This window comes from Saimiri boliviensis, chromosome 19, assembly GCF_048565385.1.
Source record: "Saimiri boliviensis isolate mSaiBol1 chromosome 19, mSaiBol1.pri, whole genome shotgun sequence".
Taxonomy (NCBI): domain Eukaryota; kingdom Metazoa; phylum Chordata; class Mammalia; order Primates; family Cebidae; genus Saimiri; species Saimiri boliviensis.
Window position 1 is genome coordinate 35094560 of NC_133467.1, and position 16911 is coordinate 35111470.

Here is a 16911-nt window from a genome sequence, read left to right on the forward strand (position 1 = left end):
GTGCTGGGATTACAGGTGTAAGCCATCGCACCAGCCTCAACAGTACCTTTTTTCATTTCTTCTTTTCCCTTCTTTGAGGAGAGAAAGCATTGGTTCATGAGGGTCCAGGCATGCAGGAAAGGATACACAGAAGGTATCGTACGGCCGGATAAGCAAAATTGGTGTTTTTCAGGTAATGCAGAAGTTCTAGGGCTGGTTTCCTTACCATCAGGTAAGCTTCACTGAATGTCTTCACCTGATAAAACAGCAAAGGAAGCAGTAGGTGGGGTGTGGAACTTCTAACCAGTTCTTGGTATACACACACTGCCTAAAGTGGCAACTAAGACCATCAAATGGCATGCCTCTAATTTATTCAGTTAGGAGAGGGTGGGTTGGTAATGAGTTTGAAAATCTATCCATGTAACTTAACTAAAAACTGAAATACATTATTCCACACCAAGTAACATGACAGCCAGCTTTTGATTATTCCTGTTACTGAATCAGATATTATCTCAGCTGAAATCTATAAATAATTGATATATCTCATTAAAAACGTATGTATACCATTTAGGGTCACTGTAAATATGAAAAGTATATATAAAAACGCTTAAAATATCTGACATGAGTTAATCATTCTATAAACATTAACACTTAAAAAAAAATTTTTTTTTTTTTGAGATGGAATTTCGCTCTTGTCATCCAGGCTGGAGTACAATGGCACAATCTCAGCTCACCACAACTTCCACATTCCGGTTCAAGTGACTCTGCTGCCTCAGCCTCCCGAGTAGCTGGGATTACAGGCATGAGCCACCACACCCAGCTAATTTTGTGTTTTTAGTAGAGATGAGGTTTCTCCATGTTGGCCAGGCTGGTCTCAAACTCCTGACCTCAAGTGATCCACCTGCCTTGGCCTCCCAAAGTGCTGAGATTACAGGAATGAGCCACCATGCCCAGCCTAGAATTTATTTTTAGTTAATTTTTATTACTTTAACCGTTTAGACTTTCTTCTCTAGAACTAAATATATAGCAGCTCCAGAGCAGGTGTGACCTGCTACCCACAACTCCAAGGCCATTCATACCTCACACCTCCAGCATACTAACCTTTCAGAGTTTACGTGTTCAGTCCCTTTTTGTCACCAAAATACTTTGGGGGGAAACTTGGGAAGCACTAATGCGTATGAAAATGATTTGCAAAGAAAGTATTAAAATATGCCTACTAATAAGAATATCTAACAAATACTGTTTGTAAGTATAACTAAAACAGTGTTAATTTTTAATTTTTTTTTTTTTTGAGACAGTCTCACTCTGTTGCATAGGCAGGAGTGCAGTGACAACATCTCAGCTCACTGCAATGTGCGCCTCCCAGGTTCAAGCAATTCTTCTGCTTCAGCCTCCCAGGTAGCTGTGACTATAAGCGTGTGCCACCACGCCCAGCTAATTTTTGTATTTTTAGCACAGATGGAGTTTCATCTTGCTGGTCAGGCTTGTCTTGAACTCCTGGCCTCAAGTAATCTGCCCACCTCAGCCTCCCAAAGTGCTGGGACTACAGGCGTGAGCCACTGTACCCAGCCAGTGTTGATATTTTTAAAAGAAATCCTAACAAAACAATTGAATTGTTGTAGGATTTGACAGATAATTACAAGCTTAATGGAAAGTTCAATGTTCAAAAAAATATGATAGATATTAAAACAAATGTCAGCCAGGCACAGTGGCTCATGCCTGTAATCCCAGCACTTTGGGAGGCCACGGCAGGTGGATCACCTGAGATCTGGAGTTCGAGACCAGCCTGGCCAATATGGTGAAACCCCATCTCTACTAAAAATACAAAAATTAACCGGGTGTGGTGGTGCGTGCCTGTAATCCCAGCTACCTGGGAGGCTGAGGCAGGAGAACAGGAGAATCATTTGAACCCAGGAAGTGGAGGTTGCAGTGAGATGAGATCGTACCACTGCACTCCAGCCTGGTTGACAAGAGTAAAACTCTGTTTCAAAGAAAAATGTCACATCAGGGCTGGGAGCTGTGGCTCACACCTGTAATCGCAGCACACTGAGATGCCAAGACAGGAGGATCACTTGAGTCCAGGAGGTCAGAGATGTAGAGTGTGCTGTGGTCACACCACTGTACTCCAGTCTGGTTGTCAGAGTGAGACCCTGTCTCTATAGTTAAAAAACATAATAATCGGCTGGGCATGGTGGCTCACACCTGTAATCCCAGCATTTTGGGAGGCTGAGGCAGGTGGATCGTGAGGTCAAAAGATTGAGACCATCCTAGCCAAGATGGTAAAACCCTGTCTACTAAAAATACAAAAATTAGCTGGGCGTGGTGGCACATGCCTGTAATCCCACCTACTTGGGAGGCTGAGGCAGGAGAATTGCTTGTACCCAAGAGGTAGAGGTTGCAGTGAGCTGAGATCGTGGTACTGGACTCCAGCCTGGCCAAAGAGCAAGATTCCATATCAAAAAAAAAAAAAAAAAAAAAAGATAATAATAATAAAATAGGTTGGCACTGTGGCTCATGCCTGTAATCCCAGCACTTTGGGACGCCAAGATGGGCGGATCACCTGAGGTTGGGAGTTTGAGACCAGCCTGACCAATATGGAGAAACCCCATCTCTACTAAAAATATAAAATTAGCTGGGTGTGGTGGCACATGCCTGTAATCCCAGTTACTGGGGAGGCTGAGGCAGAAGAATCGCTTGAACCCAGGAGGTGGAGGTTGTGGTGAGCTGGTATTGTGCCACTCCAGCCTGGGCAACAAGAGGGAAAGAGCCTCGGAAAAAAAAAAAAAAAAAAAAAGGCTAGAGATAGTGGCTCACTCCTGTAATCCCAACACTTTGGAAGGCTGAGGTGGGCAGATCACAAGGTCTGGAGTTCAAGACCAGCCTGACCAACATGACGAAACCCTGTCTCTACTAAAAATACAAAAATTAGCCGGCATGGTGGTGCCTGCTTATAATCCCAGCTACTCAGGAAGCTGAGGCAGGAGAATTGCTTGAACCCGGACCCAGGAGGCGGAGGTTGCAGTGAGCTGAGATCACGCCACTGTATTCCAGCCTGGGCTACAGAGTGAGACTCCATCTCAAAAAAAACAACAACAACAAAACATAATAATAAAAAAACAGAGTCAGCTACTCTCAGCCCACTGCCCATGAGTTAGGTCTGCTCCAAAAGGAACAGTATTAAAAAAAAAAAGTCATATTAGGCAATATGACAATGCTAATATACACAAATAGTGGTGAGGAAGGCCTTCACATAAATGAAAATTATGAAAAGAATGTGTACATTCTTCCAGAGCATTGTTGGTTAAGCCAATCTGAAAACATGAAATAGTTAAAGACAGAACCTCACAACCCTGAAGCTAAATATTGTACCATGAAGGTCCTGGAACAGTTTAAAGTGCCACTGCAGATGACTGCTTCTGGTTGTGTCCCATTTCTAATCTTAACAAAAAAAATTTTTTTAATTGAAATTGTTTTTTGGAGACAGAGTTTCACTGTTGCCCACGTGGAGTGCTGTGGCGCTGCCGTACCCCACTGCAGCCTGAACTCGGCTCAAGTCATCCTCCTGCTTCAGCCTCCTAAGTAGCTACCATACTGAACTAAATGTTTTTCTTTTCTAAATAGAGATAAGGTCTCATAATGTTGCCCAGCTGGTCTTGAACTCCTTCACTACAACAATCCTCCCACCTTGGCCTCCCAAAGTGCTGAGGCTACAGGCATAAACTACCTTACCTGACCTGTCATTCCTTATTTTATTTTATGCTTGAGATAATGTCTCGATCTATTGCCCAGGCTGGGGTGCGATCACTGAAGCCCCCATCTCCTGAGTTCAAGAGATCCTCCCACTTCAGCTACCTGAGTAGCTGTGACTACAGGTGTGCACCATGCCCAGCTAATTTATTTTTTAGTGTTGTAGACACAGGTCTCCCTATGTTGCCCAGACTGGTCATGAACTCCTGGGCTCAAGTGATCCTTCCACCTTGGCCTCCCGAAGTGCAGCTGAAATTACAGGCAAGAGCCATAGCACCCAGCCTGTTACGCCCTTATTATTCATATAATTTCCTGAAATAAACCACACTGAAGAAATGAGAGCCTCTGGCTTGCAGGCTAAAACTCACCTGCACAGGCAAGTATGATATGTCATTAAGAAAGAATAATTTCTGATGCTGAAAATTTGGTAGAAGCCAGTTAGAAGAATCAATTGTGCAAAAAAACTTCAGCCAGCTAACCGGCATGGCCAAAGGCTAGAGATATATTTAAAAGATACCCTGCTGAGATATATTTAAAACATACCTTGGCCGGGCACGGTGGCTCACACCTGTAATCCCAGCACTTTGGGAGGCCGAGACGGGTGGATCACAAGGTCAACAGATTGAGACCATCCTGGTCAACATGATGAAACCCTGTCTCTACTAAAAATACAAAAAATTAGCTGGGCATGGTGGCGCGTGCCTGTAATCCCAGCTACTCAGGAGGCTGAGGCAGGAGAATTGCCTGAACCCAGGAGGCGGAGGTTGCGGTGAGCCGAGATCGCGCCATTGCACTCCAGCCTGGGTAACAAGAGCAAAACTCCGTCTCAAAAAAAAACCAAAAACATACTTTGCTGAGAGAATAGAAACCAATGCATCTAATAAAACTATTGCTTCAGGCTGGTCTAGAACTCCTGGGCTCAATAACCAGGAATTCTTTCAATGGTTATACAGCAATCTAAGATTACACTCCTTGGCTTGAAATTATGGCCACAAAACATTTTCACAAAATCCATGAGAGAAACCAATGTATCTAATCAAAATATCACTTCTATTTAGCATAGGGGTGTATTATGATTTTGCTTTGTGCAGCATATTAACTAATTTCAGGATATAAAGCCAAATTTTAAGTTCATTTAATACAATTATTTGATGCTGAAGTTACTGGAATCTTCTTGGACTACAAAGGAAGAAAACATCAATATTGTTTAAACACGAGCTTAAAGTAATTATACTAGACATAAAAGGTAATCAACAGATGAATTTGTTTTTCAGATTAAAATTTCATCTTTTATAGTTTTTTTCTGACTTAGCCCCACCCCTTTGCTAGCAGCAGCTTGTATTCTGGGCTCCCTGAAGTTCCATTCCCTGTGTTGATCACCTGCATCACAAAGCGAGGAGGAAGGCCATGGGGAAATATAGTCTTCAAATCCTGGGGCGAGATGTTGTAGTGCTGACCCTCGTGCTGATCCCCATGCTTAGCCTAGGAAATAAGAGTGCAAAACAGGTATAATGGTGACAAAGTGACCAAGACTTTCGTTTTTTTTTGTCTTATCTGCATTTTTTATTTATATATATATATACACACACACACACGTGCGCGTATATGTGTATATATACACATACACGTACACATATATACATATATAGGTATATATACACGTATGTACACATACGTATACACATATATACATATACATATATGTATATATACGTATAGATGTGTATATATATACGTGTACATATATGTATACACACACACATATATATACGTGTATATATGTACTTTTTTTTAAATTTTAGATATGTATATACACACTTTTTTTTTTAATTTTAGATCTTTTGCTCAACAGTGGTATTTCAGTATATATACTTTTTTTTTTTTTTTGAGACAGAGTTTCGCTCTTGTTACCCAGGCTGGAGTGCAATGGCGCGATCTCGGCTCACCGCAAACTCCGCCTCCTGGGTTCAAGCAATTCTCCTGCCTCAGCCTCCTGAGTAGCTGGGATTACAGGTACGTGCCACCATGCCCAGCTGATTTTTTTGTATTTTTAGTAGAGATGGGGTTTCACCATGTTGACCAGGATGGTCTCGATCTCTTGACCTCATGATCCACCCGCCTCGGCCTCCCAAAGTGCTGGGATTACAGGCTTCAGCCACCGCACCCGGCCTATATATACATTTCTAATGGAGTTTCGCTTTTGTCACCTAGGCTGGTGCGCAATGGCGTGATCTCGGCTTACTGCAATCTCCAACTCCTGGGTACAAGCAATTCTCCTGCCTCAGCCTCCCAAGTAGCTGAGATTACAGACATGCGCCATCATGCCCAGCTAATTTTTGTATTTTTAGTAGAGGTGGGGTTTCACCATGTTGACCAGGCTGGTCTCGATCTTCCGTCAGGCAATCAACCTGCCTCAGCCTCCCAAAGTGCTAGGATTACGGGCCTGAGCCACTTTGCCCAGGCTTATCATCTTATCTGGGACCAAGACTTTGAAAATCGGGTAAGGCCTGCTATTCACTCATGTCTTTTTGTAATTTTTTTTTTTTTTGGAGACAGGGTCTTGCTTGCTTGCCCAGGCTAAAGTGTGGTAATGCATTCAGGGCTCACTGAGGCCTCCAATTCCCACACTCAAGATATCCTCCCACCTGAGCCCCACGAGTAGCTAGGACCACAGGTGTGCACCACCACACCTGGCTAATTTTTCACTTTTTTGGTAGAGATGAGGTCTTGCTATGTTGCCCAGATTCGTCTTAAACTTCTGAGCTCAAGTAATCCTCCCACTTTGGCCTCTAAAAGTGTTGGAACAACAGGTGTGAGCCACCGCACCTGGACTACTCTTCTCTTAAAGCTGGAAAAGTTATTTCCTGTTTTGAGACAGCCTGCTGCCCAGGCTGAAGTGTGGTGGCTCTATCTCAGCTGACTGTAGCCTTGACCTCCTGGGCTCAAGTGATTCTTGCACCTAAACCTCTTGAGTAGCTGGGACTACAGGTGCATCACACTATGCATTGCTAATTTAAAAAAAATTTTTGATAGGAACAGTGGCTCACGCCTGTATTCCCAACACTTTGGGAGGCTGAGGTGGGCTGATCACCTGAGGTCAGGAGTTCAAGACCAGCCTGGCCAACATGGTGAAACTCCGTCTCTACTAAAAATATAAAATTGGTCAAGCTCGGTGGCTCACGCCTGTAATCCCAGCATTCTGGGAGGCCAAAGTGGGTGGATCATGAGGTCAAAAGATCAAGACCATGCTGGCCAACATGGTGAAACACCATCTCTATTAAAAATACAAAAATTAGCTGGGCATGGTGGCATGTGCCTGTAGTCCCAGCTACTTGGGAAGCTGAGGCAAGAGAATCACTTGAACTTGGGAGGTGGAGGTTGCAGCAAACTGAGATTGTGTCACTGTACTCCAGCCTGGTGACAGACTCTGTCTCAAAATAAATAAATAAAAATAAATTAAAAACCTAGCCAGATGTGGTGGCGGCTGCTTGTAATCCCAGCTACTTGGGAGGCTGGGACAGGAGAACTGCTTGAACTTATGAGGTGAAGGTTGCAGTGAGCTGAGACTGTGCCATTGCACTCCAGCCTGGGCAAGAAGAGTGAAACTCCATCTCAAAAAAAAAAAAATTTCTTTTTTTTTTTGTAGAGTTGAGGTCTTGCTATGTTGCCCAGGCAAGTCTAGAACTCCTAGGCTCAAGTGATCCTCGCATCTCAGCCTCCCAAAGTGCTGGGATTACAGGCATGAGCTACTGTGCCCAGTCTCATTTATATTAGCCAAGAATGCTGGTTGCTGTCTCCAAACCCAGCATGTATATAAAAGTGGTGGCCCAAATAATGAAGCCAATTGCTTATCAAAGTAAACTGTAGATGTAGGGGTAGCAAAGACAATTCTTGCCATCTGGATTCTTCTGTACTGTCTATAGCAGGCGTCCCCAAACTGCGGCCCCCTGAGGCCATTTATCCGGCCCCCCGCCGCACTTCAGGAAGGGGCAGGGCACCTCCTTCATTGGTGGTCAGTGAGAGCAGCACAGTATGTGGCAGCCCTCCAACGGTCTGAGGAACAGTGAACTGGCCCCCTGTGTAAAAAGTTTGGGGACGCCTGGTCTATAGAGATGCTCCAATCATGTGACAAGATTATCTGGGACTACAGGTGCATGACACTATGCACTGCTAATTAAAAAAATTTTTTTTTGGCCAGGCATGGTGGCCCACGCCTGTAATCCCAGCACTTTGGGAGACTGAAAACAGCATGCTGCTGTTTTCATAGAAACGCCAGAGGAATTGGCAGATAACAGAACTGTAATTACAGAGAAAGCTGAAAGACACTTCAGTGGCTTATTTATTCTATTTCATTTTGTGTTTGTGAATATAGGTGAATACGAGAGATAGAATTTTTTTTTCTTTTTGAGATGGAGTCTTGCTCATTTGCCCAGTCTGGAGTGCAGTGGTGTGTTCCTGGCTCACTGCAACTTCTGCCTCCTGGGTTCAAGCAATTCTCTTGCCTCAGCCTCTTGAGTAGCTGGGATTACAGGTGCCCGCCACCACACATGGTTAATTTTAGTATTTTTAGTAGAGATGAGGTTTCACCAAGTTAGTCAGGCTGGTCTAGAACTCCTGACCTCAAGTGATCCACCTGCCTCAGCCTCCCAGTCTGGGAGTAAATATTAAGTGAATGGGATGACAGTCATGAGCCATCCCACATGGCCAAAGGCTAGAGGTATATTTAAAAGATAACCTGCTGAGATCAGATTTTGGATAATGGGAGATTTTTTTTTTTCCTTCCACATAGCCTTTATTAAGATGGAAAGACTCAGAGGGTAGAGGCAGGGAAAAAAAGCTGCTGGTTCTTCACATTACAGCACAGACCACAAAGTAATTTCATTTATGAGAGGCAGCAACAAAAAAGAAATCAATAACCAGTCTAATGAGGAACTGAACTAGAAAATGCAACACTAGATACTGCTGGAAACCTGATCTTGTGCAGATAAACTTCACTTTAAAAGATGTTCTTCTCATAACAAATCAAGTTAGTTTCCTCTGCAGACCCTAGGAAATCCACTTACAAACCAGCAAAATAGCACCAGATTGGTTATTAGAAAAATTGGGTTCTGAATCTGCCCTGATAGAAAATTGAAGGGCAGTAGTTTAATTTCTTTAGTATTCGCCATACCAGAGGTTGGTAAGTTATGGCTGGGCACCTGTTTTGTAAGCAAAGTTTTACTGGAACATGTTCACACCCATTTGTTTACGGCAGAGTTGAGTATTTATGACAGACCATCCTGGTCCATCAGTCTAAAATATTCACTACATGAACCTTTTTTTTTTTTTTTTTTTTTTTTTTTGAGACGGAGTTTCGCTCTTGTTACCCAGGCTGGAGTGCAATGGCGCGATCTCGGCTCACCGCAACCTCCACCTCCTGGGTTCAGGCAATTCTCCTGCCTCAGCCTCCTGAGTAGCTGGGATTACAGGCACGTGCCACCATGCCCAGCTAATTTTTTGTATTTTTAGTAGAGACGGGGTTTCCCCATGTTGACCAGGATGGTCTCGATCTCTCGACCTCGTGATCCACCCGCCTCAGCCTCCCAAAGTGCTGGGATTACAGGCTTGAGCCACCGCGCCCGGCTACACTACATGAACCTTTAAGGAAAAGTTTATCATCCAACACAAATAGGAGCAATGATAATTGGTAAACTTCCCCTGTAAGAAATTAAACTTGGTAAGTATTGAGTATTTGACAACTCTATGCTCAGCAAAACCTGTGGCACTAGGTGACTTCACTAGTAAGAGATTACATGGGAACAGATATGGACTCAGCTGGCCAGTGTATGTTACCACAGTATCAGACAGGTACAGGGAGAATCTGGCTTTCAGAGTGCTATCTCAGGTGCACTGTCTATCTGATCAAATGCACACCTACTTCGCTTGTTTGTTTCAGTTTTCCTATGCAAAATGAAGGCAGAAACACAAATAAGTCCCGAGAAACCCCACATGCACATTAGTAACTCACCGGGTCATTCTCATTGGTGCGGGAAATAGCTCTGGGACTCCCAACTGGAAGCTGGTTATCTAGGTGAGCAGCAATGCTTTGGTGTGCCTGGGTTCCCACGTGTAAAAAACGCCCAGGGTCCAACTGAAAGAGAAAGCATTTCAGCGTTTTGGGTTATCAAACTTTTAATGGTTGTTATAACACTGCAAATGTGAGCCATGTCTGCAACAGGGATGTCACTAATGTACATTTTCCTTCTATGTAAAAAGGATCCTTGTTATTATTTATATTCACTAAATTCACTGACACTGTTCATATTCTGTATCTGTTCCAGCCTGTGTATTGCCTTATCAGGGATCTGTCCCATATGGAAACAAATAATTCTGTCAGAGATTGTTCAGGAGTATAAATAGCATAGCCACTAACAAACCTGAAGCAGGAAAACTCTTTAAATGCACTTGCACAATGATGAATGGTTGCCAATACTGTGCAATTCTCAGCTGTCAGTCACCTCAGTCAGGAAGGGATCAGTGCAATGCTCCTCACTATGTGATAGCTGTAATTACACACCCTGTAACAGTTTTCCTACTAATTGTGCCCTGGAATAAAGAAATCTTTCATTAGAGACATGTAATAAGGGAGTATGTCAAATTCGCAGCTAAGTGAAAGTAAACTGCTCTATATGCAACTGAGTGGACTGTACACTGAAACCTCTGAACCAACAGGGAGGGGAAGGGGGGATGTCAGGAGACAAATCTGACAAAATGGTAAGTGAAGAACTCCAAAACTGAGCTTAAGGATAACAAGCCTTATAAAGAAAGTGAAAAGATGTGTCATGAGGAAAAGATTAGGGAATGCAGCCAGGAGAAGCGAGAGGACAGAAATATAAGGGATAGTGTAATAAGGGAATTGCTTAATAAATAGGTTATAATATGAAAGCAACCTGTATTTTATACTCTCACCAAGCAGCTTTTCTCTCTCTCTTTTTAAGACAGGGTCTTGCTGTGTCACCCAGATTGGAGTGCAGTGGCACGATCACGGCACACTGCAGCCTCAAACTCCAAGGCCCAGGTTTGTTTCTTCAACATAGCAATCTGAGTAATACACCTTAGTACTACTTAAATGCTACTCAATTTTATCTGCTGGAGAGAAAGCACCATGTCTTTACAAAGCAGAGTGGGAAACAAACTATTCAAGGGCCACAAGATGGTGCTATTTCTACAGAAATGTGATGACATTTTTGTTATACTTTTTTTTTTTTTTTTTGAGATAAGGTCTGGTCTTGCTCTATTGCCAGGCCAGTCTCAAATTCCTGGGCCCACGTGATCCTCCTACCTCAGCCTACCAAGTAGCTGAAACAACAGGTACCTTTTTTTTAGATGGTGTTTTGCTCTTGTTGCGCAGACTAGAGTGCAATGGTGTGATCTCAGCTCACTGCAACTTTCACCTCCTGGATATAAGCGATTCTCCTGCTTGTATCTCCTGCCAAAGCCTCCAGAGTAGCTGGGGTTACAGGCAACTGCCACCAAGCCCGGCTAATATTTTTGAATTTTTACTAGAGACCAGGTTTCACCATGTTGGCCAGGCTGGTCTTGAACTCCTGACCTCAGGTAATCTGCCTGCCTTGGCCTCCCAAGGTGCTGGGATTTCAGGCATGAGCAACTGTGCCCGGACTTTTGTTTTTTTTTTTCTTTTCTTTTTTTTGAGACAGAGTTTCACTTATTGCTCAAGCTGGAGTGCAATGGCATGATCTTAGCTCACAACAACCTCTGCCTCCCAGGTTCAAGTGATTCTCCTGCCTCAGTCTCCCAAGTAGCTGGGATTGATTGCAGGCATGCACCACCATGCCTGGCTAAATTTGTATTTTTAGTAGAGACGGATTTTCTCTGTTAGTCAGGTTGGTCTCCAACTCCCGACCGGAGGTGATCCTCCCACCTCCATCTCCCTGAGTGCTGGGATTACAGGCATAAGCCACTGCATCAAGCCACAACAGGTACTTTTTGAAGCAAATTAAAAGCTAGCAAAATGGAATCTTTAGTTCTTTAGCGTTTTATATATGGTATCATTCAAGTAGACTCTTGTTTACAACCATGTGTACTACAATTGCTTCCATACAGTTCCAGAATGAACATCCTGCAGTTTTTGAAAGAACATTTGTTGGCCAGTCTAGAAGGTCACTGTGATGGCTGAGATTAAGTGTCAACTTGATTGGATTAAAGGATGTAAAGTATTGTTCCTGGGTGTGTCTGTGTGAGGGTGTTGCCAAAGGAGATTAGCACTTGAGTTAGTGGACTGAGAGAGGCCGACCCACCCTCAACATCGGTGGGCACTTTTTTTTTTTTTTGAGACAGAGTTTCGCTCTTGTTACACAGGCTGGAGTGCAATGGCGCAATCTCGGCTCACCGCAACCTCCATCTCCTGGGTTCAGGCAAGTCTCCTGCCTCAGCCTCCTGAGTAGCTGGGATTACAGGCACGTGCCACCATGCCCAGATGATTTTTTGTATTTTTAGTAGAGACGGGGTTTCACCATGTTGACCAGGATGGTCTCAATCTCTTGACCTTGTGATCCACCCGCCTCAGCCTCCCAAAGTGCTGGGATTACAGGCATGAGCCACCGTGCCCAGCCAGGGTGGGCACCTTCTACTAATCATCTGCCAGCAGGGCTAGGATAAAGCAGACAGAAGAAGGTGGGAGGAACCGACTTGCTGAGTCTTCCAGCCTTCATGTTTCTACTGTGCCAGATGCTCACTGGACTCCAAGTACTTCACCTTTTGGACCCTTGAGACTTACAACAGTGATTTGTCAGGGGCTTTCAGGCCTTCAGCCACAGACGGAAGGCTCCACTGTCAAATTCCCTACTTTTGAGGTTTTGGGACTGGGACTGGCTTACTTGCTCCTCAGTTTGCTCATGGCCTACTGTGGGACTTTGCCAGAGGGTGTGACTCAATACTGCTTAACAAACTCCCCTTCATATATACTTCTATCCTATTAGTTTTGTCCCTGTAGAGAACTCAGACTAATACAGTCAACCTGAACCAAACCTGACTAATACAATCGCCCTGAACCAACAAACAAAAACAAAAATCACAGAACCGAAACCTAAAAACTTTCTCTTAGCCTCAGTGCTACCGACTCGACTAATCCAGCTCAGGTGCTCCTCTTAGGTGCTGTAAGAGCACCTTACTATAAAGTCATTTATTCATGATTCCACTGGACTATAAGCTTCCGGAGAACATGGACCATAGAATTTGATATAGCGCAGTGGTTAGGCCACAGGCTTTGAAGTCAGACAGGCCTGGCACCTCGTCTGGGCTTTGCAACTTCACAGGCTGACTCCTCAGGTAAGTTACCTAGCCATTCTCATCTTTAGTTTCTACATGTGTGAAACCAAGGATGTTATCTCATCCATGGATTGATCACGAGGATTAAGGAAATAAAGCCCTTAGTGTAGTACCTGGCACATAATAATGCCGAACAAATAGTAACTATTATTAGTGAAATGAGGCATCTTAGAATTCTGAGTACCTGCCATATAGAAGGTACTGAAAAACTATTTGGTAAATAAATGAAAAAATGAAGTAAACCAGCAGAATGGTCTTTTTCATGTACAGTTTTATTTTTTAATTCTATTTTAAATGCTCAAGTTGTAAATTGGCAACTTGTTTTTCTTTTTTTTTTAAAGGTGTGGTTGTTTTAAATACTTCATTAAGGGATGATAACCATTAATCCAACTAAAGAAACAAAGTTAATAAAGATAATTACAGTCAAACTTTGTGTTTATGGAGAAATGTTAATTCTCCTATACCATGGTAAATTCTCAAGCCAATTTTTCTACTGAAACCTGTTACAGATGAAGTTTTCCAGAGCCTTTTATTCTAGATATAATGAATCCATCTAAAAACAAGAATTCTACCTAAAGGCAGTATGCACAAAGTGTTCAGGTCAGTCAGGACTCACCTTATGGATCCTAGAGATAAGCCTTGTTATTCCTTTCAGCATTGTCCTTGGACTCTTAAAAAAAAAAAGTGAACAGGTAAACCACAAATGGGAAAAGATATTTGCAACATGGAAAACTGGCAATGAATTAATATGGATTCATAATCTACATTAATATCTGAAATACATAAAGAATGCCTATAGCTTCATAAAGAAAAATGAGCAAAAGACACAAACAAGGATTTCACACAAAAGATACAAAAGGCTAGTGAACCCCTGAAAAGATTTTTGAACCTCATTACAAATCAGGGAAATGCTAGCTAAAATGATGACAACCAGATACCATTCACAACCACCATACTGGGAAAATTTAAAAAGTCAGGTGGGACACAGTGGCTCATGCCTAAAATCCCAACACTTTGGAAGGAATATTTTGGGAAGCTGAGGTGGGTGGATTGCTTGAGCCCAGGAGTTCGAGGCTGGCCTCGGCAACAAAGTAAGACCCTGTCTCTACAAAAAAACATAAAAATTAGTAGGGCATGAGAGTGCGTGCCTGTAGTTCCAGCTACTCAGGAGGCGGAGGCAGAAGGATCACTTGAGCTCAGGAGGTAGAGGTTGCAGTGAGCTGAGGCCACTACACTCCAGCATGGATGACAGAGTGAGACTGCCAAAAAAAAAAAAAAAAGGGCCAGGTATGATGGCTCACGCCGGTAATCCCAACACTTTGGGATGCCAAGGCAGGCAGATCACTTGAGGTCAAGAGTTCGAGACCCACCACCAGACCAACATGGTGAAATCTCGTCTCTACGAAAAAATATTTTTAAAAATTAGTCAGGTGTGATGACATGCGCCTGTAGTCCCAGCTACTCTGGAGGCTGAGGCAGGAGGATTGCCTGCATCCAGTAGGTGGAGGCTGCAGTGAGCCAATATAGCACCACTGTACTCTAGCCGAGGCGACAGAGTAAGACTCTTCCGCAAAACAAATAAATAAATTCATGAAAAGAAAATTAAAAAGTCAGAAAATAGCAAATGTTAAATAGGCTGTGAAACATTTCACTGTGTTAAATTTTCATACAATGTCAATGGAAGTATAAATACAAACATCTTTGCAAAGTTGAAAATGCACAAGCCTGGCTGAGCACAGTGGCTCACATCTGTAATCCTAGCATTTTGGGAGGTGAGTGGATCACCTGAGGTCACAAGTTGGAGACCAGCCTGGCCAACATGTTGAAACCCCATCTCTAATCCCAGCTACTCAGGAGGCTGAGGAAGGACAGTTGCTTGAACCCAGGAGGCAGATGTTGCAGTGAGCTTAGACTGTGCCATTGCACTCTAGTCTGGGCAACAAGAGCAAAACTCTGTCTCGAGAAAACAAAAAAGAAAACACAAGTTGGCTGGATGCGGTGGCTCACGCCTATAATCCTCGCACTTTGGGAGGCTGAGGTGGGCAGATCACCTGAGGTCAGGAGTTTGAGACCAGCCTGGGCTGGTGAAACTCTGTCTCTACTAAAATACAAAAAAAAAAAAAAAAAATTTGCTGGGGATGGCAGAATGCACCTGTAATACCAGCTACTAGGGAGGCTGAGGCAAGAGAATCACTTGAACCAGGGAGGCAGAGGTTGCAGTGAGCCTGCACTATTGCAATCCAAGAGCGAAACTCCATCTCAAAATATTAAATTAAATTTTAAAAAACTTCTACATGGACACTGGGAAATATATATAAGGACGTGCATACTAGCAGAGTATGCATTATATATATTTAAAAAAAAACACTGTAGAGAAATCAAATGTCCCTTAGAACAGTAGAGACAGTCATACAAGGGAATATTAGAAAGCAATTAAATGAAAAAATTACCATTGCATGGATGCATCAACATGGATCTCAAAAATGAATACTGAGTGAATAATATTACATCTGGCATGATATATCATATAAAATTCAAAACCAAAAAGCTTCATTAATTATTTGGGGGACATAAACAGGAAAACTGACACAAAAAGGCAAGAGAATAATAAGAATGACATTTAGTATAATGGTTACTCCTGGGGAGAAAGGAAAGGGAAAAAGATTGAGGTAGAGCACACAAGGAAATTCATAATAAACTATTACTAATACTGGACAATGGATACATGAGTATTATTTTCATACCATGTGTATTATATTCATTCTTTTGTATGTAGGACATATTTTTTTTTTTTTTTTTGAGACGGAGTTTCGCTCTTGTTACCCAGGCTGGAGTGCAATGGCACGATCTCGGCTCACCGCAACCTCCGCCTCCTGGGTTCAGGCAATTCTCCTGCCTCAGCCTCCTGAGTAGCTGGGATTATAGGCACGCACCACCATGCCCAGCTAATTTTTTTTGTATTTTTTAGTAGAGACGGGGTTTCACCATGTTGACCAGGATGGTCTCGATCTCTTGACCTTGTGATCCACCCGCCTCGGCCTCCCAAAGTGCTGGGATTACAGGCTTGAGCCACCGCGCCCGGCCTGTAGGACATATTTAAAAGACCAAATCTTTTGGAGCTAAGAGGTTTAAAATACTTAAATGTAACTCTCAATATCCAGTAGTTATAGGATAACTGAATTAAATGTCTATATAATTAATTAGTTCATTCTGCCTATCAATTTTTTTGTTTTGGTTTGGTTTTTTTGAAACAGAGTTTTGCTCTTGTTGCCCAGACTGGAGTGCAATGGCACGATCCCAGCACACTGCAACCTCTGCGTTCAAGCAATTCTCCTGTCTTAGCCTCCCAAGTAACTGGGATTACAGGCACCTGCTAACCATGCCAGCTAATTTTTGAATTATTAGTAGAAATGGCGTTTCACCATGTTGGCCAGGCTGGTTTCAAACGCCTAACCTCAGGTGATCCTACCACCTCAGCCTCCCAAAGTGCTGGGATTACAGGCATGAGCCACTGCACCCAGCCCCTTTGGCTATCATTTTCACCTTTTAAATTTTTATTTTATTTTAATTTTTTCTTGAGACGAAGTTTTGCTCTGTCACCCAGGCTGGAGTGCAGTGATCTTGGTTCAATGTAACCCCTGCCTCCCAGTTTCAAGCAATTCTCCCGCCTCAGCCTCTGAGTAGTTAGGGTAACAGACATGCACCACCACATCCAACTAATTTTTGTACTTTTAGTGGAGACGGGGTTTCACCATGTTGGCCAGGCTGGTCTTTGAACTCATGAGCTCAGGTGATCATCCCACCTCAGCCTCTCAAAGTCCTGCAATTAGAGGCATGAGCCACCATGCTTGGCCTACC

General features: G+C 43.2%; 1 protein-coding gene across 7 annotated transcripts in view; it reads right to left on the reverse strand.

Annotated features, from left to right (window-relative positions):
- DAP3 (death associated protein 3) overlaps positions 1-16911 on the reverse strand; it is a 40859-nt gene that overhangs the window by 12579 nt on the left and 11369 nt on the right. For all 7 annotated transcript variants that reach the window (XM_074389885.1, XM_039460248.2, XM_074389884.1 and 4 more), the window contains exons 2-5: positions 13670-13723; positions 9734-9856; positions 5107-5208; positions 127-235 (exon numbers count right to left, since the gene is read on the reverse strand). In XM_074389885.1, coding sequence (XP_074245986.1) covers positions 127-235; positions 5107-5208; positions 9734-9856; positions 13670-13711 — 376 coding nt within the window. In that variant the 5' untranslated portion in view covers positions 13712-13723. The remainder of the gene's footprint in view (positions 1-126; positions 236-5106; positions 5209-9733; positions 9857-13669; positions 13724-16911) is intronic.